Genomic DNA, 25,223 nt, shown 5'->3' on the forward strand with positions numbered 1-25,223 from the left:
ATATATATATGAAAGTAACATAGATAAAATGGTTTAAGGCATAAAAAAATAAAGAAAATAAAATAGTATGAAATAGCAGTGCCTTCCTTTATTCTAAGACCAGCTTCTATCCTCTGCAAAAGCAAATCACAAAATGAAAGTTCTCACAGAAAAAAAAAAAAAGAGCTTTCCCTAAAAATGATGATTATTTCTTCCAGTGTTTCCAAAGGTCATCTTTGGATAATTGGTATTTTTCAGTAAGTAGTCTATTTTTTAAATGACAGTCGTGTGGTAGAGAAAACCTTGATAGGTTATTTACAATGAGATATTATTAGGATACCAAGACCATGATCAAATTAAGTACCTTTCTAAACAGCATTCTTGGTTTAGGTGCCTTAATAGTTCTAATATATTTCTCTTCCATGATATAGATTTTTCACTGAAAAAGGAAATCAAGTGAAATCCACTTTATATTTATCAAAAATACCATCAGTTTTGAATCACAGGCTACATTTCATATGCATCTACATGGGCATATAAAGATATTTGTACTCATTCAACACATTTGCTAAATGAATGTATTTTATTATTTTTAGTGCAAGTTAAAGAAGGAAAAAATGAGGCTTCCTTTATCAAAAGGGTGTTTATTTTTATCATCAAGGGAAATGCAAATCTTCTAATGTAGTTCTCATCACATTTATAAGCAATAGAAAGTCATTGCTCATTAACCAGATAGTACTTTTCCCTTCTGTGCTATAATTCTACATCTGAATGTTTCTTTCTTAAGTAAGTGTGTTTATTATTTTAACCAAAGACTATGATTAATTTAATCAGAAATCATTCAGTTTAGTAGAAATACGCCATTTTAAGAAATGTTACAGTTAGTCTTAAAATAATAGAGTTCCTTGACAGAGGAACTTTCCTGGAATGTGACTGCAATCAAAGTCTAAAAATATTCTTGTCTACTGGATGAAAATATAATTATACTGTCAATGTATTTTACTAACAAGCCATAAGTGGTGTTAATCTGAAGGTTTTGTTTTGTTTTGCTTTTTGTTTTATTTTCATTTTATTTTGAAGCTACAGCTTATGTGAGAACTTAAAACCATTACTTGGCACAAACGAACATGAGATTTTAGCCATAACATGATAAATGAATGCCTTATGTTATGTCAACTGCTCCTGGAAGTAAGTTAGACACATTGGAAAAGTTGGTTAATCCTTTTAGACCCCCTGAAATAAGACATTTTAATGTGTTTGCTAAGGGCATGTACCAAATTTATATTAAGTTGAATTTGAAAAATACACAAAATATACATGACAAATCATTCAATTGCTTCTAAATTTGAAAGTTAGAGATGACTTTACTGTAAGTCCTAAAATTAATTATCCAGTGGACTTTTCTATGTATTTTAAATCCCTTTGCTGCTCTACTTCCTTTCTGAAAATTTTGCCTTTCACAGTCTAATCACCTTCTTTGCGCTATAGTTTTTTGAAGAATAAATGAGATCATGCACGTTGCAGGAGTTTCTGAAATCAAAAGCACTTCACAGAGAGAAGTGTGTTTGCAGCACTATTGATATCATAATTCTAATAATGATCTATTCCCAAATACACACACACACACACACACACACACACACACATTTACATTTGTAGGGGTGCGGTTCACTGAGACAAGGTCTCACTATGTAGCTCAGGTTGGCCCTGACCTCACTATGTGCCCCAGGCTGGCCTTGAACTTGTGGAAGTCCTCCAGCTCCTAAGTGTTGGGACTACAGATGTGTACCACCATGCACGGCTTCCAAGTATATATTTTAAATTAATTTCATAATTTTCTACCCCGTATTGATTAGCGTATGAATATTGCTCTTTCCCTTCCAAGGTATAACAGAATATTATTTTTTAAAACCTTGAATGGGCGAAAACTTTCAAGTCTTAAAAAAATGAATCTCCAGATGATTTCTGAGATTATGAAGGATAAAGAAATCAGATGCCATAGGCAACAGCTTATAATTTCCAATTACTGATTAACTTATTATATATATTGCAGTTGCCTGTGTTTTTCAGATTGATACACTGGTTATGTTTCCTATGAAATTTGATTAAAATATTTCTCATAAACATTTAAAATTCTATGATTTCTATTCATGGATTATATTTGGGGGATCAGCAACAGATTGGATTATCAAAAGGTCAAGTGCTTTTTGTATTTTTTTTATATTATGAAATTTTTGCATAGGAAGATGTTACCTATTATAATGCCTAGAGCAGAAGAGTTGCTCAGATGAATGAGTTACTGTTATGTATGAATGAATCAGAACAGAGGAAGGTGTGATAAAAAGAAGTTTGATTAATTAACATGAGAGGATCGGTTCTCCAGATATATTATCATCAGAAAGAAACTTTCTTTCCCCTTCTTTTCGTTTTATGATTTATTGCATTTCTCACTTAGCATCCATATAGATGTGGTCTGAAGTGTGCTTTACTGTTTGCGGTTGGTGACTCTATGTAGAAAGAATATGTTATTTTTACTTTCTTGTTCTTCATTATTTTTCTTTTATTTTCAGCCATTTCATTTTATCAGCATGTTCAATGTGAAAAAACATGCTGTTAAGTATATTTGAATAAGTATTTATTCAAAAGGTTTTAAAAATTAGTATGTTCTCCTATATTGTTTTTGTGAAGTTTGGACAATTGTCCTCTAATTTTAAAATGCCAAATTATTATTAAAATTGTGTCTTGAAGGAGTAATGCAGTATACAAAGCTGTCTCAAAATTCTAAGGAGCAGTAGTTTGATTTAAATATTATTTAATTTTAATCAATAATGCTTAAAGCAATTTAGAATACAATAAAAATAAGTTTAATTAGATTCAATAACAAGCGATACTGATAGTGTGGTCAACTTATTTCTTTTTTTTAACTCTTAATGGATGCATGTGGAAAGTCAGGATGCTATTCCATGCTTTAAAACAGTTGATTTTACCTGTTCTATTGATACACTTTAACAAAAATTTTAGAATGCATTTTTGAAGCATTTTAAGAAGTCTATAAACATTACAAGTCTATTCTCTGTAATATATACACTTTCCCCACAATCATTTAAAGAATTAACAAAAGTTAAATATGTTCCATTTATTTGTCTACAGAAACCTTTTTCCTTTTAAGTGAAATATGCCCTTGCCATTTAACACGCTACAAAGGACTTATTTCCAATATAATTTTGAATATTTTATTTGTTTATATTTTTGAAAAGAAACAATTTTACTTGTAAATATAAAAAAATTTAACAGTAATTATCAGAAAGTTATATCTATCACCTTCGTTCCTAAATATTAATATTTCCTCTCTATTTGTGGACAGTGACATTTAAAAAAGTCTCTAAAAAAACATAGTTAAAAATATTACAGTAACATAAAACATCTTCCTACAGGTAGAAATGTAAAATGAGGGAAGGATGTCTTTTTCCTTCTTCTTTTCTGGTACTGGGGATTGATCTCAGGTCCTTGTGCTTGCGAGGCAGGCAGCAGAACCGCTGAGCTAAATCCCAGGCCCTCAGTGAAACATGTCTTTAAAAAAGCACAGCAGTGAGGAAGGGGCTCCTTGTGTTCTTGGGGAGGTGCTGTGCGGTTGTACTTTAAGATGCTAAAAGCTATGTCTGTGCATGTTGAAGAGGACGAAGGTGCTGTGTCCTCCCCCGGGCTTGGCGTCCCCTCTCCTCACAGTCCAGCTTGACTACGTGTTCTGTGTGAACCGGGGGTGTCTTGGGGAAACGACCAGAGCACTGTTGGCTGATGGGGAAGAATGATTTTCATTTTCTTTGTAGTTGATAATAGCAATAATGAATTACCTTACATTGTTCCCGATGTTGAATTTAATTTATGGATTAAAAAATGACGTTAAAATTGCATGAAGAACGGAACAAGTTGGATCTTTACAATAGTGTTAACCCCTCTCTTTCAAATTACTCTCTCATTTCCTTCTCATGCTATGTAAATATATGCTGGGTTTATGAGTGCAGTAGATTTTCAGGTGTCTCTTTTTTCTTATTTATTTATTCCAAATAATCATTCTTTTAGCAATGTAGAAGGGTACTTAAAATAAGAGTGGTAAACATTTTCATTGATAGAAACTTCCTAAAAATCTGGTGTTACCTGAAGTGCTTCTTAGAAAGTAACAGTTTATAAATGGGAGGATATTTAAGTATTGAGTAAACTGATTAAAGTAATCCTAAAATATTCAATTATGGGGGTTGGGGATTTAGCTCAGCAGTTCGGTGGCCTGCCTTGCAAGCGCAAGGACCCGAGTTCAATCCCCAGTATCAAAAAAAAAAAATAAATAAATATTCAATTTTATCAAATTTTATGAATAGTTGATAGTATACACTTGTTTTCTCCTTACTTTCAACTATTTCAAAGTCAGAATTTGGAACATGAAGTTCATATTTAATAGTATACAGATTTGGCATACATACGTGTCTAGATATGTACTCTATGCCCATATTACACGTCAATATATATAAGTATAGATGTATACACTCATAAGATTAATCAATTAAAATAATTTATATCTTTCTATATAAATTAATAATTTTATTATTAGTAAGTAAAATTAGAATTATGCCATATACATGCTATCTTACCAGATAACAATGGAATGTAAGCCCTATAACAATAATAATAATATAATATGTAATATAATATATATTTTACTACATAAAATAATATAGGATTCATTATCATTATTAGTGGCCTTTCTCACTGAACTACATACCTAGTCCCTTTTTTATTTGTTATCTTTCTTTTGAGATATGATATTGCCAACATGTCCGAGCTGGGTTTAAATTTGCGGACCTTCTCCTCCCCCAGCCTCCTAAATTTAAATTTATTATCTCGAATTTCTCAAGATTTTAGAGGTTTCTCATCTCTACAACCAAACTTCATCCACTCTTTGCAAAGTATCGCCTATAATGTTTATGAATTTAAAAATAAATGTATAGACATTTTTGGGAAAGCATGAAGGCTGTTTTAGTTAAAGAACTTGTGTTTAGAAAAGTTGACACATTTAGTCCTACCTGGTACACGTGCTATGTAGATGTCATAGTACAGCTCTAGAACAAGTTCAACAAATGATATTTCACAATGCAATGCAGCACGTGAAACATTTTGTGGGCTCTACCATATCCAATGTGTGCATCTTTTTCTTTGTAATATTAACACGTCTTGTTATTGCTTTTGAGAAAAATTTAATCTCCAGAGGCCATTGTAAAAGTGTATGAATATTTGTGCTAAAGGTGTGTGAACAAAAATAAATTGGTCCTGGTTTTATCAGTCACCCATGAACCCTTACAACGACTATACACGGTTAGACACACTTTTTTTTTCTTATTCTTGTGTCACTTCTAAATGTTAGTACTATTTGCTTAAGCAAGAATTACATAAAGCAGCAGGTTGTGTGCTATACAGGGTTATGTAATGCTATTAAACATTTATAACCAATTGAAATATACATATGAATATTTAAAGACAGAATGTTTGCCCTGAGAACATCACTGGCCTGAGATTTAGCTCAGCGGTTCCTCAGCCTGCCTTGTTCGATCCCTGGTACCAAAAAAAAAAAAAAAAAAAAAAAAAAAAACATAACATTACTATTTTGCATAAAAATGGATAGGTACTTGCCAAAACGTGCTATTATTTGCAGACTAGATATTGAATGATGGTTATTATAGTAAAATGATAATTTTATACTTTATGGTGAATATGGTGGCAAATACTTCCTGCTACTGATATTTTCCTTAATATATTTTCCTATATTAATCACATCGTTAAAATGTTTATATAGTAAAAATGAATAGAGATCTGATTTTCTTGTTGAATTTAGGCATGAAAAACTTAACTATGTTGAACTTTTTTTTTTTTTTTTTTTGGTACCGGGGATCAAGCACGGGTCCTTGTGCTTGCAAGGCAGGCGGAGGAACGGCTGAGCTAAATCCCTGGCTGTTGAACTTTTTATAATTTTATTTTATACTTTATGTATTGAGAAGTAAGCATAAATGAATACAAAATACAAATGTTAGTTGAATTAACCCTATGATTGTTCATTTTATAAATGTAGTTGAATCTTTAGGAGGAAATTATCAAGATTACAGTAAGAAGGACTTTAGCATCTGTTTCTTTAGAAAAATGAATTGTTCAAATTTTATTCCCAGATGCTTTGCTGACTAATGTTGACCAGATTGCACAGGAAACACAGGTGAGAATCTCATTACCTGTCACATGCCTCAATATTTAAGTAGGTTAACTATTTCATACACAAACTTGCTGATTTTTGGTTTTCGAGGCTGTACAGCTTGCTAAAACTTTCCATTAAAGCTTACTTAGATTCTTCAACAGTGCACTCTGAAGTTTAGTTGGACTGAGTGAATTTCCAATTACTAGACTTTAGACAGTCCTCAATAATTGAACACATCGGATCCACACTGCAGCAAATAAAGTTAATACTAATTCTGCCGTCTGTGACACTGGAATCACTTTTGTAATTAAGTGTGACACGTTGTGCCTTGTTACAAAGTATCTCCAAACTTGAAGATAGTAGCTTGGTGAGCATATACTCACTCCTGCCCTTGACCCCCATACCCACATAGGAATGGAGATGATACATTTTACCTCATTGAAAACGGGTGAGCACAAGTGTTTCACTGTTATCTAAAATGAGTGAAGCCATTTTAATGTGGAGCAAAAGACTACACATGAAATATTCATGGTATTCCTTTTGTCAGCGACCAATTACTCTTCTTGAGTGCTCCCCCCGCCCTTTTGGACATTTCAAATGAAAATTTGATTCCTGCATTTTAATTGGATCAGAAAGTGTGTTTCCAGAGCAGAAGCACTTAAGCAAGCCGTTCAAACAGCTGGAAGCATCAGCCATTTGCTTGAGGGTTGGCGCAGGGGAAAAAAAAAATGCTTTTACAAGTTATAAAAAAGACCATTGATTTATTTGTCTGTAGTAAAAATAGAGTCTTACTTTAAAAACATATTTAAAAACTACATACTTTAAAAACCAATAACTTGGTCAGTGTTTCAGTTTCCTCCAGTGCATTGCATCCCAGAATTACACCAAATGCTTTCATGCATCATTTCTTTCCTGGGTTTAAGATCCCACTTTTACACAGCACAAAAAGAACAGATGGCTCACCAAAAACAACACCCTCCCGTGTCTGGCACACGCTCTGTGTTCTGCGGTGTGTGTTGAGCTGAGCTGCACGAAGGCGCTTTGTCTCACAACCACCTCCATTTCGCCCTCTCTCAATCTGACCCTCCTTCTCCACCCCTCTCCCTTTCTCGCTCCATCCTCCTTCTTTTCCCTTCTCCTCTCCGTTCTACTCATCCAGCTCCTCCCACATCTGCCCCTCTCTATCCTGGTTGCTCTCGTTTTGAGAACTTCATTTATTATGACTTGGGCATGCAGCTGAATTAAAGGTTAGGGTAACTTCCAAAAAGAATGGGACAGAGATGAGTATTATGGCAGAATGTGCAGCTCCGAACGATGCTGAATGTGACGTAACATTTGGAAGAAGAGTTCATATGAGTGACTTACTTTTACATGGTCACTACACAGATTTCTGTCACTAGTACTTCCTGGGACATGTTATATTTTAGTGAGCTTATTTATTTTACTACATCATTGGACATCATTGGAGTTCAGGACTTAGAGAAAAGTAAGCCTTTGTATTTGTATTTAGTTTTTTTTTTTTCTTTCTTTTTTTTTGTACCGGGGATTGAACTCGGGTCCTTGCGCTTGCAAGGCAGGCCACCGAACCGCTGAGCTAAATCCCCGGCCCCCTGTATTTAGTTTTGAGTGTCTTTCTACCTTTAAAATTAACAAAATATTTACAAATATAACAAATATGCAACACTTTTAGTGCTGACTTTTATCCGAAGTGTTAATTATATAATATTCAAATATCCAGTTAAAAACAAAAATAAATACGAATCAGTCAAAATCTACCATCAATGAACAAATTCTTGATGATTTAGAACTTAATCATTCAGTGATGAGGTATTTTGCTACACACTATGTTCACGGATGTTACATGTACTTTTTATAGTAGGTAAATATAATGAATGTATAAATATAATGGAATACTGTCTCTTTTAAAAACGATGAGCTTTGTGGTAGTTTTTATAAAATAAATTACTAGCACAATATTATAGAAAAATTATATTACTTTTTCTAATTTTATGTTCCTTCTGTAAACATTATGAAGAAAAGCAAAATTGCAGAAAAATATAATTTAATGAAATTTAGTGTTAATTCATTATTCTCTCTTTAGCCAGCTCTGGTTACATTTCTGTTACCAGGTTTAAGTTGCCAATGACCCCAACTTTAACAGGCGTGGTGCGTAGTAAATAACTTCTGCTGCACCAGACTTCTTACTTCTCCAACTGTCAGCAAGACCAAGGGGTGATGCTTCTTCCGAAGAGGCAGTGGTCTGCATTGTTTTGTCATGGCCGTTTCCGTGTTCAGCAGCACTGAATTGTGCGTGCCGTGTAGAAGAGAGCTACTGCAGATCACAACTTTGTGGTCACAGCTTCTCAGCGCTACCTTTAGCTCTCACCCTGAGTTCTCTGCTAAGGTGGATATTTATATACAAAGCTGAAACAGTCATTACATTTCCATTTTTCTGAATAGGTCCATTTCTGACTTTCTTGCATAAAATAATAACGAGTTTGAAATATTTCAGTGTATCACGTACAACTTTTTGTAACAAAATCATAAGATTGTAATCACACTGAGAGGACTCAACAACAAAAAGATCCTTGGCCGGGGATTTAGATCAGCGGTGGCCTGCCTTACAAGCGCAAGAACTTCAAGGACCCAAGTTCAATCCCTGGTACCGAAAAACAAACAAACAAACAAAGGATCATTGATAAAATTAGTGAAAGTTTATCGCCTTGCAAAATGGCACGTGTAAGTTAACAGTAGTGCAGCAAACATTTTTTAATCTTTAAAATGAGCACAGGAAAACAACAGGAATGCAAGGTTAATAGCTAAAATGGGAACACTGACGAGTTTGAATTTAGACTTAAAAATGTGTTTAGTAAAGTTTCTTAAATATTTTGATAATTCAAACAAAAATATATGTCTCATCTGTGTGTGTGTCCATGCATGTGTGTAGGCATGCATATGAACTAAGATGTGATCTATAGTTAACTGTGCTGGGCTTTAAAATATTATTTGATTAAAATAAATTAGGCTGTGATATTTCTGTTTACTCTCAAGACATTTTTTAAAATTCAGTCTGTTGTAAAATGTCTGTTACAAATGTATTAATCATGAAATAACTACATTTATATAAAGAAAATATTAGTTTTGTGGTGAATAAAATATCAGTAATGCTTATTATAAATAAATTGCAATATTTTTACAACTAATGGAAACTAGAAGGTTATAGGAATATATAAAAGAAGACCCAAAGAACAAAATAAATCTTAATATATGATGTGAGTATAGAAATTAAACACACCTAATCCAAAAAAAATCTTATGCCTAGTGATTGTGAGATATGAACTATTTTGAGTACTAATGTGTTCCCAGTACTAGAACTTTCAGAGTTGATTGTGGGCTGAGTTAGAAGATCTAAGCACACAAAAAATATTACACAGAATTACCTTTAGGCCATGATATCAGGTGAGTAAGAGACATAGATGAAGCTTGTGCTTAGACTTGAGTCCCAGCTTTAAGATATCCTATAATATATAAACAGGCAGGCTTTTTTTTCATTGTAAAAGAATTCATAATCTGTAACATTTCTGCCCCCAGGATTTTCAGAGAAAGGATAGTCAATCAGCACTTTCAATGCTTCCAGGTGAAAGTAATACAAAATATTTAGTTCTGCAGGTTTCCCCCCCCATGGAATTTAATTTAATTTGAGTAGTAAGATAGATACACACATAGGAAACATTAATCTAATTTTTAATAATTAAAGAATATTTCACCACACATTAGTTAGAACTTTATACCATCAGGAAAGAAAAGAGGAAGAAGAAAAAGAAGAAGGAGAAGGAGAAGAAGAAGAAGAAGAAGAAGAAGAAGAAGAAGAAGAAGAGGAAGAGGAAGAGGAAGAGGAAGAGGAAGAGGAAGAGGAAGAGGAAGAGGACCCTTAATCAGTAGCCTTTAAAAATAATCTCCTTTGTAAAAAATAATCTTCACTCTAGCTACTCCAGATCAAAGTTCTTCACAGCCCTTACTTCCATACAGAAGAGAAGCTGTGGTGGTGAGGACCTGAGTGCAGGCTGTGGAACGTCAGGATATCGTGCTTGTCGAAGTGAAGTGCTGAGATAGTTTACATCACCTTTTACTGTTTAGTTTGTTAACAAAGCCATTAGCCCATAAGTATTTTCCATGTTATGTTTTCCCTTTTAAATGAGGACCACTGTTGAAATATCCTAAACTTACCCAGAGCTGATTATTTTAAATTCTTATAATTTTTACCATGATTATCACTGATCTAATTTATTTTAGTGATGCTCTTCTAATTTTATATTCGGCATTTAGATGTATGGGGAATCGGTATAAGAGTTTCTTTATGAATCAGTAAGTTGCACAGTGTTATTTTCTGTGCTCCAGCCAATGCTAGTTTTTACTTGCTCTAAATTGTGCCATCATTTCAATAATAGCACTATCTTTAAGGAAGACAAATGTCCATCATATTTTTGATTTTTGATCCTTCCTAATTTTCATAACTAATAGTGTTTTTTTAGGCTGCAGTTGTACACGTTTTTAGTAATGTTATTATGCCATGAGAAGCTCAGTTAGAAAAGCCATTTATATTGTTATATCTATCAACTTATGAAATCTCTAAATTGTTGTTAATTCATTGTCCTGCAAAGAAGGATTTATTACTTGAAAAATCAAGCTATGTGAAGAATTGACTTTACTTTTTTTTCAAGATATGTTCAGTCTTTAGCTCACTAAAATTTCTTACAATTTGAAATTACATGCAATTGTTTTGTGGTACTGGGAGCCGAACACAGGCTCTTGTACTAAGGTACTTTCTCAGCTCATTTTCAATTATTATTTTTTATTTTGGGGCAAAACTTCACCAAGTCCATAAATTATCTAGGCTAGGCTTTACCTCCTGCTGGGATTACAGGAGTGTATCAGGACACTTTGTTGTAATTTTATTTTAATTCATGCCAAAGGGGGACTATTCTGGGAACTAGAAATAAAATTGTTATCCAGTTTCACTAACATGAGCTAGGCTATGAAAACAATAAAAAGAATTCAATGGAATATATCTTTGAGATCTGAAGGGGATTTTGCAATGTGTTTGGTAATATGTGTCAGGTAAAGTATAGTAGTGTACGACTACTATATGTCTACTTTGACAGCTTCTAAAATAATTATTTTGTTTTATGAATAGGATATATATTGGTATCTTAGCTATTCTTTAAGAGTAAGTGCATCTATTGTTTTCAGAAACTGTAGGTGCCCAAATTCCAAAATAACATTGCTCATTCAAGTTTTTCAGTTTTTGTTGCTGTTGTTGTTGTTGTTTTTTGGGGGTATCAGGTATCGAACTCAGTACCTTGCAACTGAGCTAAATCCCCAGCCCATTAAACTTTTTCTTAACTAAAATGTTTCTGCAATATCTTACCTACATTTATCTCATAAATTGATCAAAATAACATACTATACTTTAATAAATGTCTTACACAGTTTCCAAATATTTTCTACATCATTTTAATGTAGAATATTCAGTAAACTGAAAATCCATTGTGTCAAAATGCAAAAAAAGATTTTATAACCCTTAAATAGAACACTTGTAAGCATGAAATTAATTCTGAATGGAAAAGGAAAATGTGTTTGTATTTCAGGTATTTTAGGGAAAATTTTTGTTTCTTTGTCAAGGATGGAATTTAAAGACATAAATCCAAGAAGACTAAGCACTATATTAAGGGGAAAGTATGCTCATAATTTGATGTGTAAACATATTTATTAAATTTTATGTTTCGTGTTTACATTAACCATGGAAAGCCTTTGCCTGTGAAATTTTAGAAGTTTTCACATTTATTCTGTTTGCTCAACAGTTAAATTATATCTAATTACTATTTTCCCTAATGTTAAATGTATAATAAAATATTATCATGAACAACTCTCCATACAGTTTAAAAAATATACAGATCATTTAGGTTTAAGAAATGTTGAGCAAGTTTTATCTAATATGGTTAATTAAAAAACAGTAGGTATGTTTATTAAAGCTTAAAGGGCATGCACTAGTAGAAGTAATGTTGTGTGTTACATTGAGGATGCAACTATGAAAAATAAAACAAAGAAAAATGCTCATTCACTATTGGCTTTTATGTATATAATTGCTATATAATACTCATACATTTAAATTCCTTTTCAAAAGGACTGCTTTTTATATTCTTTTATATATTCAGTATATAGGGAGGTTCTTTTGTATGTTCACTATTTGCCAGTCACTAATTGGTATCTTAAATAATGATGTTCTTGTCCAAATATTATTTGGGAAAATGTCTTATATTTTACAGTAAGCAGCGTCTGCCTGCATGCTTACAGTTCAGTAACTTTTAGGTTGCAAACACAATGATTTATTAGCTATGTGATTTCTCCCCCACCCTTTTTCTTTTTCTTTCATTTCAGAGGCTGGAGTTAACCTGAAGAGCACCACTTCTCTCTCTCCTGAAAAAAGTTGCCACTGATATTTTTACTGGATAAAACAAAACAATGTTTCAGTTCACAAAGGCTAATGTTGAACTGTGTTCTAGAAGTTGTCCACAGGAGCCCGTGCGGAAGTCACTGAAGCCAGCAGAACTGGCTCCTTCAGACCATGGTTCATCCCCTTTGAAAACCAAATTTTTTTTCTTCTGGCTTAGAAGTATTTTTTTTAAGAAAGAAAGAAAAAAATTTACATTGGCATCAAGTTCTGTATCAATCCATCTTACATTACCATCCATGACTTAACAGACTGTAGAATCTTGAATAATCTATATCACTTTAACAAATAAATGTTTTACTATGACAGAATTTGCACATTGCCTTATTTATGGAAATATCTATTGCTTCAAGTCTGAAGGAAGTTATTATTACAAGCACTACAGATGCAATTTAACCTGGTGCAAAAATCTTCAGCAATCACAGATTGTTTTATGATATTAGAACTGTTTATTCGATGATGAGGTGAACTCACTTCTGTGGGACAGCATACAACTATGTAAACAAACTTGTCTTAGCTGTATGCCTCATGTAAAAGAAAAAAAACAATGAGGAATGTTTTATCCTGAATAAAACAATGATAGACCAATTATAGTAAATCGAAATTTACTTTTCTAGAGATCCAGGGTAAACACAGTTTGCATAATTTCAGGCCCTACATGTACTTCTGAGTGCCCATTTCTCCAAGTTTGCAGGATTTCAGATAAAGAATAACACCCAGCTGCTTCGATGCCAATTTGTATAAACTGAGATATCTTTGACGGCTAATAAATATCAATCCAGTCATAGGAATCAGTACACAAAGTTGAGCATTTTAGAGTGTGTTTTGTCTCGAAGCAGACCTGTTTTCTACTCTAAGCTTCCAAACTTAAAAATCTCGGCACAAAATTTGACAGTGCACAAGAACTTGCAACAGAGCTTGACATAAGATATATCCTACAAAAATCTACTGACAACTGAATTCACATTCTCAAAAACTTAAAGATTCCATTCTACTTGATAATTTTTATAGTGATTACTAAAAGTGCTATGCATGTTAATTTTTTAAAATGATTCAAATTGGAAAAGCTGAAAAATTCCCTTCTTAATAGTATAAACTAGTCTGGTGGTCATGCTCAACCTATGGGACTATTACCAAAAATCTAAGCTTTTAGAGTTATAGAATTTCACCCATGAAAACTATGCTTAGATGCTGGCCAGCCTAGACCATGAGGATAATAAGAACAATAAGAATAATAATGGAAACACAGCCTCAGGAAATGTATGATTAAAACAGAAACGAGTTTTGAGTGGCAATTTTGAGGTTGATTTGTGACACTGGAAGTTTACCTAGTTACCTGTATCTTCATAACTCTAATGCCCTGAACAATCCCATATTTGCATATATAAGCATTTATATAGATAAAAGGGAGATCAATAAAACAATAAGCAATTCCTGTGCAAATTTCTTTTTGTACAAAGCTTATCCCCTCAAATGTATACAATGTCCAGAACTGGAATGGATTTTCGGGATCTGAGCCGTAAATTACATTTTAAGGTCTTTCTTGAGTAAATTTGCTAACGTTGCTTCAAGGACATTATCCTACGTATCCCTGTGTTTCCTCTACTCCCTGGGGGTGGATTCTTGCTTTTGTTGATGGTGATATCTACATATCTACATAGTTATCAGATCCTTACCTGTCATCTACTTTATTTTAGAATACTAATGATCTGGAACAGTATTTCCTATAGACATATAGACATGAGGACATACAGAACATGTCCATGGAACAGAATTTTTAGTGTGTTAGATAGAGTTAAAATCAAACTTAGTCATTTAAAGTCTTCCCCTCAAGGGTGGGGGATTTAGCTCAGCGTTTCGGTGGCCTGCCTTGCAAGCGCAAGTACACGAGTTCAATCCCGGTACCAAAAAAAAAATACCCCCGAAAAAAAAAAAAAAAAAAAAAAAAAAAAGTCTTCCCCTCAAATTTCCTAGTATTAAATCCAAAACTTCTGTTTTTGTCTGTATTCAGTCTTAAATTGGGCACCAGGCACTCATAATGTACACAAATATTTTTTTCTAAATGTTGCTTGTTAGGAAAAGGAAGGCTCAATATATGATTCTAAGATATGCAATAATAAATTATTTTAGTCAAATGATACATACCCTTATACTTAGGGGACTTAACAGGGCACAAGTTTATACTTGTCGTTAAATGAGACTTGTGATCATTCACGAAAAAAATGTTCTAAAGAGAAGTGACAAAATAATATTTTCAAGGTAAGTGGGAGCTTATAATTTTAGTTACGCATATTAAAAGAATGGTGTAAAAAGGGGCTACAATTCTCAACCATAATATTAATACATACAATTTGAAATCGTTTCTGTCATTTCTTTTTCTTTCTTTTTCTTTGTGTGTGTGTGTGTGTGTGCGTGGTACCGGGGATCGAATTCAGGTCCTTGCGCTTGCGAGGCAGGCCACCAAACTACTGAGCTAAATCCCCCACCCGATTTCTGTCATTTCTTATAATCTCCGAAGTAAATGTAGAAGTAATTTAACTCATAAAAGTACACTTTCTAGGTATGGGTACTTATGATTCAACATGCATAACATCTGACATAGTATTTTACAAAGCATATCAAGAACATAGATGAGAAATTCAAATGAAATTGAGTGCAGCACAGGCAGAGCTTGCGAGTTCTGATTTGGATTGAAAGTATAACTAGTATTTTGAAAAACCTATAATTATTTTTAAAAATCCGTAATGATCTACTGATCTGAAGATTATAATAAAATGTTATGGGCTGAAGATAACTTACATATAAAAATAAACTCAAATAATTTAAATCATTCTTTCATTTAAAATTTAGTAATTCAGTTATGCCTTATACACATTTTGTCAGTTATATTTTGAAATACCTCATTCATATACATGAGATGTTCTATGATAAAATTTTAGTCCCCTATCGCCAATCTGTATATTTTAAACCTTTTGTTTTCATTCGAATAGGTGTGAAATATAATCATGTGTCACTTAACATGGTATGTCCTGAGAAATGCTACATCAGGTGACATGTTGCTGAAATCATTTCAGTGTGTACTTACACAAATTAAGATACTTACGTCACTAGGAATATCACCTTAAGGGGCTGATGGCTTATCTGCAGTATATCCTTTACTAAAACAATGTTAGAGAGCACATGATAATAATTCTTTTTTGTTAATTTCCATTTTCTTAATAACTAACAATCTTGAGCACTGTTTCTCTTTTTTATTGGACATTTGTTTACTTGTTCTGTTAGTGTTACATCTAAGCACCAACTGTCCAACCATAGGACAAAGATTTACCCTTCTGTTTTCCTCTCAGAGTTTTATAGTTTTACCTCTTATGGCTAAGTGATTGACTCACTTTGAGCAAATTTTTGTATACAGTGTGATGTAGAGATCTAACTTTATTTTATTTTTTTAACTTTTTTTATTTTATTGAGTTTATTGGTACATTTTAGGTACATGGTACAATTACATTCATTATTGGGATCTTGTACCTCTACATGATAGTCTTGGTTCTCATTTTTTTCCCCTTGTCCATGACCTCCCTTCACCTCCTCCTCCCCTTCCCATTTGCAAACATTTTAGTTCCATTTTTTCATTTTGTCATATTTTTTCTTTTCCCTTACTACCTTTCCCCTACCCTTCCCATTTTCCCTACACCTTTAGCCCTTTTCTTCCTATTTCACATGGTCAATTATTCCATTAGGATCTTATGCACTATTATAGCTTTTCACACCAGAGAAATTATTCGGTATTTACACATGTGTGACTTATTTTTTTTTCATTTAGGAGTATATCCTCAAAATGTATCAATTTTCCTATGAATGAATCTAATTTCTCAATATTTATGGCTGAGTAGTATTCCATTTTATAGAAAAACCACATCTTCTTTATACAATTTCCAACTGATGAGCAAATGGGCTGTTTCCAAGATTTAGCTATTACAAACTGTGCCGCTAATAGCTAACTTTATTTTTGGTGGAGAAATCCACTTGTTCCAGCATCAGCTGTTGAATAGACCATTCCTTCCTCACTTACTGAACCAGGGATCTTTGTTAAAAATTTTAGTCATAGATCTGTGAGTTTACTTCAGGAAATTCAATGCCACAAATTCAAATCCACTAATTTACATATCCATCTTACTAACAGTATTTGATTACTGAAGCTTTATATGTTTTGAAATCGGGAAATGTGACTACCCACATTTTTTTTCTTTTTCTCAATATTACTTTGACCATTCAGAGCCTTGGCATTCCACATTAAATTGCAATTTAATTTTTCTGTTTTGCAAAAATGTAATGTGCTTTGGGATCTGGAGATATTGCACTGAACTTGTGGAGTGATTCATGTACTATGGACATATTCACTTCTAATCCGTTAACCTATGATACCTTTCAAAGTCTGTTTGCTTTAATTTCTTTTAGTAATGTTTTACTGGTTTTTAAAAATATAGCTGATTTGGTATATGGATTTTGTATCCTATAATTAGACTTATTTTGTTGATTAAGATTAGTAGCTTTCTGAGGATCATTTTTTTTTATATGTAACATCATGCCATTTCTGATACGAGATGCTTTACTTCTTGTTTTCCAGTTTACATGTATTTATTTATTTTTGCCTGATTTCAGTGGTTTAACACTCTAGTAGAATTTTACATAGCAGTGAAGAAAATGAGTTTTTTTGTCTTTCTGTTGGTATTAGAAAAAATTTTTCAATTTTTTCATACAAAATATGACTTCAATTGTGGGTTTTTCATAAATGGGCTTTATTATTTTAAGGTATTTTTTATTTTTGTTAGTATTTTCCTCATAGAAAAAAATGTATATTACATTTTATCAAATGCTTTCATGCTGTCAGTTGTGATGACTGGCTTTTCGTTTTGTTTTGTTTTTTTGCTCTTGTATGTCTCATCTAGCTAGTAATCAAAGGATAAAATTACACAAGTTGATTATGTATAAAAAAAATTTCAGTATAGTCTTGCATTTGTTGTGGTAGTATTTTGGAAGAATTTTTGCATATATATATATATATATATATGATATGGGCTCATACTTCTATTTCCTTGTGATATATTTATCTGGCTTTGGTACTTGGACAATGCTAGCCTCTTGAAATAAGTGAAGAAGTCTTTCTTATTCTTTTGTTTGCTTGTTTGTTTTTTTGAAAAGAGACAAAAATCAATGTCACTTTTCCTTTGCTGGTTGGTGGAATTCATCAGCGAAGCCTCCTGATCCTGGAATTTCTGTGGAAGTTTGGGATATTGATTCAGTGATTTTATTATTGTAACGTGACTGAAATTTTTCTATTTTTCCCTCAGCCCATTTATGTAATTCATGTATTTCTAGGAATATCTCAATATTGTTCAGGCTAATTTGCTGATGTATGACTGGTCATATTTTTTATGCACATTTTTGTGTTTGTAATCTCATCTTTCTATTGTGATTGTGGAGTAGTAAAACTGCCAGTCACTACTGAAAAGATGTCTCTTTCTGCTTTCAATTCTGTCCATGTTTCCTTCGGGCATTTTGGATATTTTTTTTCCTTTTTTTGTGTGTGATGCATCTAAATTTATGATTCTCCTACTGTCTTGTTAAAGGATGTTACGTCTTTCTTTTGTCTCCTATAACAGTTCTTCACTTAATGTCTATCTCATGTGCTGTACTAAAGCTTTCTGTTCATTATTATTGGTATGGAATTAATTTGCCATCCTTTCAATGTTTAGTGTTTGTGCTTTAATTATAAAATCTGATACCAGTATATAGCCAAATCCATTTTATCTCTTCTGTTACTCCCTAATATTTGATTAAAGAGATTAATAAATTTATTTGAAATAATTATTTATAATAAACTTATGGCATTTTACTATTTATTTTCCGGATGTCTTATAACTTGTTAGATGGGAAGTTCTCAGGTTTCTGTATTCCCTAGTAAACACAAGTGCTTAGGAATCCTAATTTTGCAAATAATTCATAGCTAAAATTGAAATCTGTGTTATATTACAACTATAGTCTTTTATCCAGGCTGTTCAGCTTGTTCATTTGTTTTCCACATTTTTCTGGCAATATCTATCGCATCTCTGGCCAAACTTACCAGTTAGGCATAGTAGGAGGTGAAATCTTTGCATCAGTTGTTCAGAAAGCTCCACTCTGTCTTACACCAGACATTCATAATAATTTTTTTTTAAAATAAGGTCCACTCAGCTCCCTTTAAAATTAAAGAACAGCGTTCCAAATCGGGAATACAGAATACTACTAGTCTTTTGCTTCTGGAGGACAGGAAGGAAAAGGAAAGCAAGATATAGTACCATGATGCTCTTTGACATCTTAAGCTTCAGATTTCTTGATTTAGCATCTCTTTGGTTTAAGCATTTAAGTAATTTCTAGAGTTTTGATAAAATTAGTTTGAGAATTTCTGCTAATTTCCCAATGTTTCTCTAGAGATAATGAGGCTGCTCTGACATTTTGTTGATTCCACCTATTTTTTTTCCTCTTATCAACTGTTCTGTCAATGGAAAGAAGCAACATGTTGAAAAAGTCATGGAAAAGGTTGTTTACAAAATTTTAGCTTCATAATGATTTCTAATCGAATGCGTGTATATCAAATTTGGTGTCTTAATTTTAGGCATAAATTTGTTATCTCTATTTTGCTTTATTCTCACTGTAAGCATCATCTTCTTTTCTTTTTATTAACTGTCTCTATACTTTCATTTTTGTCTTCATTTCTGTCTCCAAAGTGAAATTCAGTTCTGTGGACTAATATCCTTTACTTACCTGAGTTCTTATTAAGTAAATAAAATTCCAGCCTTTCTCCAGCCCTATTAATGCATTTCAAGCTTTATCAAACCATTGCACACTAGCATTCTCTCTTGCCAGTTCCTTGTATCAGAGGCTAATAAATATTTTCTATATGTTAGTAAAGTCCATAGTAAATAATAGTCTATCTGCATCTATAAACATTAAAACCGCAAAAAGTTAAAATGAAATCCTTCTAAATGGCTATGAAAGTCTATCCAAATATGCAAATCTTTCGTAATCTTTTATACTATAAAATGTGTATATACACATAATAACTAATTTACTCAAATTACTTCCAAAATCCTCCATTCAAAAAATAACTTAGCAATCCCTTCTCTTGGGTTACTACACCACTGAGATACTGAATTTGAATTTAGGGAACGAATTGTTACAGTCTTGGCAATTGTAATTAGTTAAAATTATAAATATGCATTTATGTGTATTTACAATATTTGCATACATTTCTACTATATTGCCTTTACTTATTTACTATTAAATTTTTATTTTTAATCTTAATTTTGGTTAGTATATATTCTAATATATAGCTATTACATTCATTGTGGGGAATTGGTACATATACATAACACATCTCAATTTTTTTCGTTTTCCTTCCACCTCATTTTATCAGCATTAGATTCATTTATTTATTGTGTAAGTCATTATAAAATCAATTATTATATATAAAGAATAACAACCAGACCAATAGGCCCAAAATATAGAAAATACATAAGACAATTATATTAAAACAAAGTACATTGCACTTTGAGACCAGAATGTTTAGTGAAGTGAACCTGACAAACATGCTTAAATATCACACAGTTTCTCTTCTATGAAAACTTCAATATATAAAGTGTGAACTACAACACAGCTAATAGGGAAAAGGAGAAGAACAAAAAGTTACTGCTGTCCAGCACAGACAATGTACCTAAAACTTTATTATTTGCATTCATTTACAATCAGGAAAGAAATAAGTTATCACAACAAGATGTAAATTAATTCAAGCTCATTTTATTTTAAGAAAATTAACGAGTTTTTCCTTAGCAATTCCATGTGATTGCCAGATTAGAGTTCTGCTATTTTCTATGTTCTGCTATTTTTCTATATCTAAATATATATTTTTTAAAATTTTATTGGTGCATTTCAGGTTCACAATTCATCACTGGAGATTTGTAGCTTTACATAATATATCTTGATTCTTATTTTTCTCCATTTCTTCCCCTCCCTTCATCCCTTCCACCCTTCCCTATTTACAAAGACTTTGTTTCCATTTTTTTATTTTCTCATATTAATTCCAGTCCCCTCTTTCTTTTCCCCTACACTTTCCACTTCCTGTCCCCTTTGCCCTTTTTCTTCCTATTTCATGTTATAACAAATGCTGGTGGGGCTGTGGGGAGAAAGGAACCCTTCTCCACTGTTGGTGTGAGTGCAGAGTAGGAGAACCACTGTGGAAATGATCATGGAGATACCTCAAAGAATTAGGATCAGAGGCCCCATTTGACCCAGCTATTCCCCTGCTGAGTATCTTCCCCAAAGAACTACAAGAAGTCTCATACCACAGTGATGTATGTGCACCCGTGTTTATAGCAGCACAGTGTGTAATAGCCAGAACATGGAAACAGCCCAATTGCTCATCAACTCTAAACTGAGTATCTAAATATTTTTTAAACTTCATCTCATCAATGCAAGTGATTCTTATGTAGATGCTTAGAACATAAATCTCTGAAAGCTATCAAGGCTGTGAAGTCACAGAATGTCAAAATTCACTTCAAAGCATCAGGTCTAAAGAGATGGTGACAGTTTTTTTTTTTGGGGGGGATTCCCAGGTCCTCATTCCAGACCACTACTGCTGCTGACCTCCACTGTACTTAAATAAAATATTTTTTCCAAGCTAAGAAAAGAAAAAGCATTTGGTCTACTTGAATCTTTAAAAAATTATCTTTATTCTTCATATTTATTATCTAGGAAATTAAACATTTTTTCTTAAAATATTCTTTCATTAAAACTGATTACTTATTTTCAAGTAAATTGAAATTATGTTTATGAAATCTGACTGTTCTTAGTGACACTATCTCATCCATTTAACTAGTTTACAGCTCAGAGGTCTTTTTGAAACTATACATACTGTGTTCTAAGATGACTCTAAAACTTTTAAATTCATGAAATTTAAACTTTTTACCAAAAATTCATAATTTTATGCTAAATATGTATGAATTTTGAAATATTTATTACATTAAACAAACCAAAGTGCTAAAATCTAAAATGTTATTTAACCATTATAGATAAACTTATTTACAATATGGTTAAAATATGTTACTTTATTTTGTAGTTATTATATTGCCTCTGTCACTATTCTGATTATTACCTTATGAGAAAGCCAAATGGAAACAGCATTAATTTTTAAAAGAAAAAAAAGAAGCACAAGTAAGTCACTATTTATTGTGTTTCCTGCAATTTCAAAATTGGCCAAAATAATGGACAAAATTGTGATTAAGATTTTGGTGCAAAGAAAAGAGCAAATAAATATTAGTAGTTTGTTAGATATTTTGATAATACTATTCTTTATTATAATGGTAAAATTATTTGAATATTTTTCATATATAAACATATATATGGTGCTTCTGTATGAATAGTTCTTTTATTAGCCAATATTTTAAAAATCTACCCCCAAAGGTTGCATTCTACAAGCAACAACTGGGCACTATTTCAGTCAACTCTTTACTACACCATGTACACAGAATTCATATATTTAATTAGCATCTATAGCGCCAAGTTTATTTCTAGAGAACCTTTGAAGCTAGACCCAAGGTAAACTAGTAGTTAATCAATACGTGTTCAATTATTAAAGGTAACTACATCCGCCTGTTATTTAAATTCTCAGAAATGTCTCATTTGTGTCATCACTACTTTATTGCTTCTTTCCCCTTTTCAACCTTGGCTCTGTTGGTGAACCATGATAGGGTTCTAAATATAATCTGCAACAATTTTCGTTTTTCTTAATCTTAAATTATTCTTATATTCTGCTATGTTTTTTCTTCAGTTATAATTTTATATGCAACCATTTTTTAAAGTTTTTGACTCATTTAAGATTGACATAATGATGACCTAAGTTCTTTTATTCTTAATTGGCTATACAATTTTCTCAGTGTCGACTCTCTTACAACTCAATTAGTGTTGTATTCCTATTTTTAATTGCCAATATTTTATATGTTTTAATAATAAAAAATACATCAGAAAAGATTCATTGTACTAAATATAGTAGTTTTAAAAGGCATTCACAAAAAATGGAAAGGTCATCTATAAATAATAAATAAAAGTGGAATTTTGGCTGTTTTAATGGAATTAAAATAGATAAGAAGAGTAGCCCTAAGCAGAGAGCTCATAAAAAGTTGGAGGTATGCACCAAAGTGTATTAGCAAAAGAACCAGTACAGTGCATATGGCTAAGAAGTACTATTAGAGAAAATTATTGAAGACCAAATCTATAGGGTAAATATACTGAATTAAGCTGGAATGTTACCGCAAGTGTAGGGTACAAATTTCTTTCTAATTGCAAAATGGAAAAATTGACAAAGAAAAGAACATGAGAAAGAAGATATGACATATTTCTAGACCAAAGTCAAAGGTTAACTGACAGTAAATAAAATATGCAATGTTTATATTTTCTTAAGAGTTTATTGTTAATATTCTAAAAAACAGATCAAGAATAAAAGGACAAAAAAAAAAAACCCTAGGAATTAAATTCCAACAAACAAGAACGTATTGGTACAGGATACCTTAAGACAGAGACAACAAAAAGAGCATGCTAATGGACTGGGAGTGCAGTGGCACCATGCCTGTCTGGCAGGTGCAATGTCTTGAGTTTGATTCCTGGTACAAAAAAAAAAAAAAAGAAAAACATGCTAAAGCTTTCTTAGTGACAGACCCACATGCATATCTGTATCTTACACAGCTGCTTTGCTTATCCAGCCTGAAAATAATACCTGCTTCCTGTTGAAAGTTTTGTTGAATTTTGGCTACGTTCCCTTGTGTGCATTCTCCAAAGTATGGTGTCACATGATACAGGAGATTAAAGTGAACTTGAAAAAGTATCCTTAATCCAAAGGCCTGGTTTAGTATCCCCAAACTGTATTCAAAGCTAATTATTTTGGGGAATTAGTTACTTATTTGCTGTTTCCAGAGTTAAAAAGTCATTGATATAGTGGGAAACAAAATTGAAGACCTTTGACTCTCTAGCATAACCACAAAACCATATTCCAATGGCCTTTTTCAGGCATAGCAGGAATAATTTATAAAACTTGCAAAATCATAGTCTATTATTTTTAGTTTCAAGCCAGGATTCCAAGTGTCTTAGAGCATTTGCTACTGCATGGAATAAATATAAATTGATTTTAGTTGTAAATGTGGTCTAATTCACTTGGCTCAAATTGTTTAAGCATCGCTTGTAAATACATTCACTACAAAATTACAGCTGGAACCTTTGTCTTCAAAAATAGAATGCAGCACTTTATAAGAAACAGAAATTGTAGATTAATTATGAAGAGGATTGACACAGCGGTAGCTCTGCTCCTTCTGGTGGGTAGTTTTGTTCACTCCGGGACAGTCATCTGGGATCGTGTTGCATACCTATAATCCCAGCACTGTGAGATGTTGAGGCAAGAGGATTGCAAACTCAAGCCCAGCCTGGGCAAGGTAGTGATTTACCAAGATTCTCTATTAGTTTTTTTTTTTTTTCTAAAAAGAATAATAAAAGGGCTCAGTGTGAAGGCTCTGGGTTCAATCCAGAGTATTGAAAAAGGAGAGAGACAAAGAGAGACAGAGAGAGAGAGAGAGAGAGAGAGAGAGAGAGAGAGATATGAGAGGAATAGCTAATTTATTTAGAGGGGACATATTTAAATTGTATAACGCCTAACATTATAATAATATTATATTTGTATTACTTACTAAAGATGTATTTATTTACAAATGGGAAGAAAGGAGCTAAAGGTGTAGGGAAGGTGGGATGGGTATGGGAAGGGTAATAAGGGTAAAGAAAAAAATGTGAGAGAATGAAAAGATGAAAATAAAGTGTTTGTAGATGGGGAGGGGAGGAGGGGGTGAAGGGAGGGCAGGGGTAAGGGGAAAAAAATGAGAATCAAGACTTGTCATGTAGAGGTACAAGATCCCAACAATGAATGTAACTGTACTGTATCCCTAAAATGTACCAATAAACTCAATTAAAGCTGAAAAAAAATTAAAAATTAAAAATAAAGATGTATTTATATAGTTATTAGTATGGTGTATAGGGCTTATTTTTATTGGTACCTCTGGACCTAGATAGAGAGGTTAAGTAGACAAGTTTACGCTAGATATATTTTCATGAATGTCAGAAAATCACCCCAATGCGAATAAAAAGTATCTCCTTAAAATTCTTGCCAGTGCATTCTAGCAGCTGAAATTTTTTTGTCGGAGAGTGCAAAAAGTTAATGTTGGAAGCATAGACTTGAGGCTGTGGTTTCTCGTTAAATTTTATACACTTTTGATGCTATTTTCACTCTTCTTAAAGAATAATAGAGATGTAGCTAACAGCTATGAAATTATATTCTTTTGCTACTGTTATCTCTTCAAAACATGAAATAGGATATTTCCCAGGATATAGGTAGAAAATGTCTTAGGGTTTTCCTGTAACAATAAGCCCGAA

At 32.5% G+C, this 25,223-nt stretch overlaps 1 protein-coding gene across 3 annotated transcripts in view; it reads left to right on the top strand.

The window, feature by feature from the left end:
- The window catches only part of Lrfn5 (leucine rich repeat and fibronectin type III domain containing 5), a 240,276-nt gene extending 227,257 nt beyond the window's left edge, over positions 1-13,019 (top strand). Inside the window, exons 4-5 of one of the 3 annotated variants that reach the window (XM_010632629.2) lie at positions 6,189-6,232; positions 12,650-13,018. In XM_010632629.2, the coding sequence (XP_010630931.1) occupies positions 6,189-6,232; positions 12,650-12,667 (62 nt within the window). In that variant the 3' untranslated portion in view covers positions 12,668-13,018. Of the gene's footprint in view, positions 1-6,188; positions 6,233-12,649 lie in introns of all 3 variants that reach the window. The other 2 variants (XM_033765154.1, XM_010632630.2) reach the window with 2 other exon arrangements.
- Positions 13,020-25,223: the final 12,204 nt, after the last annotated feature.

Source organism: Fukomys damarensis, unplaced genomic scaffold (genome assembly GCF_012274545.1).
Source record: "Fukomys damarensis isolate Sample0158 unplaced genomic scaffold, DMR_v1.0_HiC HiC_scaffold_17, whole genome shotgun sequence".
Taxonomy (NCBI): domain Eukaryota; kingdom Metazoa; phylum Chordata; class Mammalia; order Rodentia; family Bathyergidae; genus Fukomys; species Fukomys damarensis.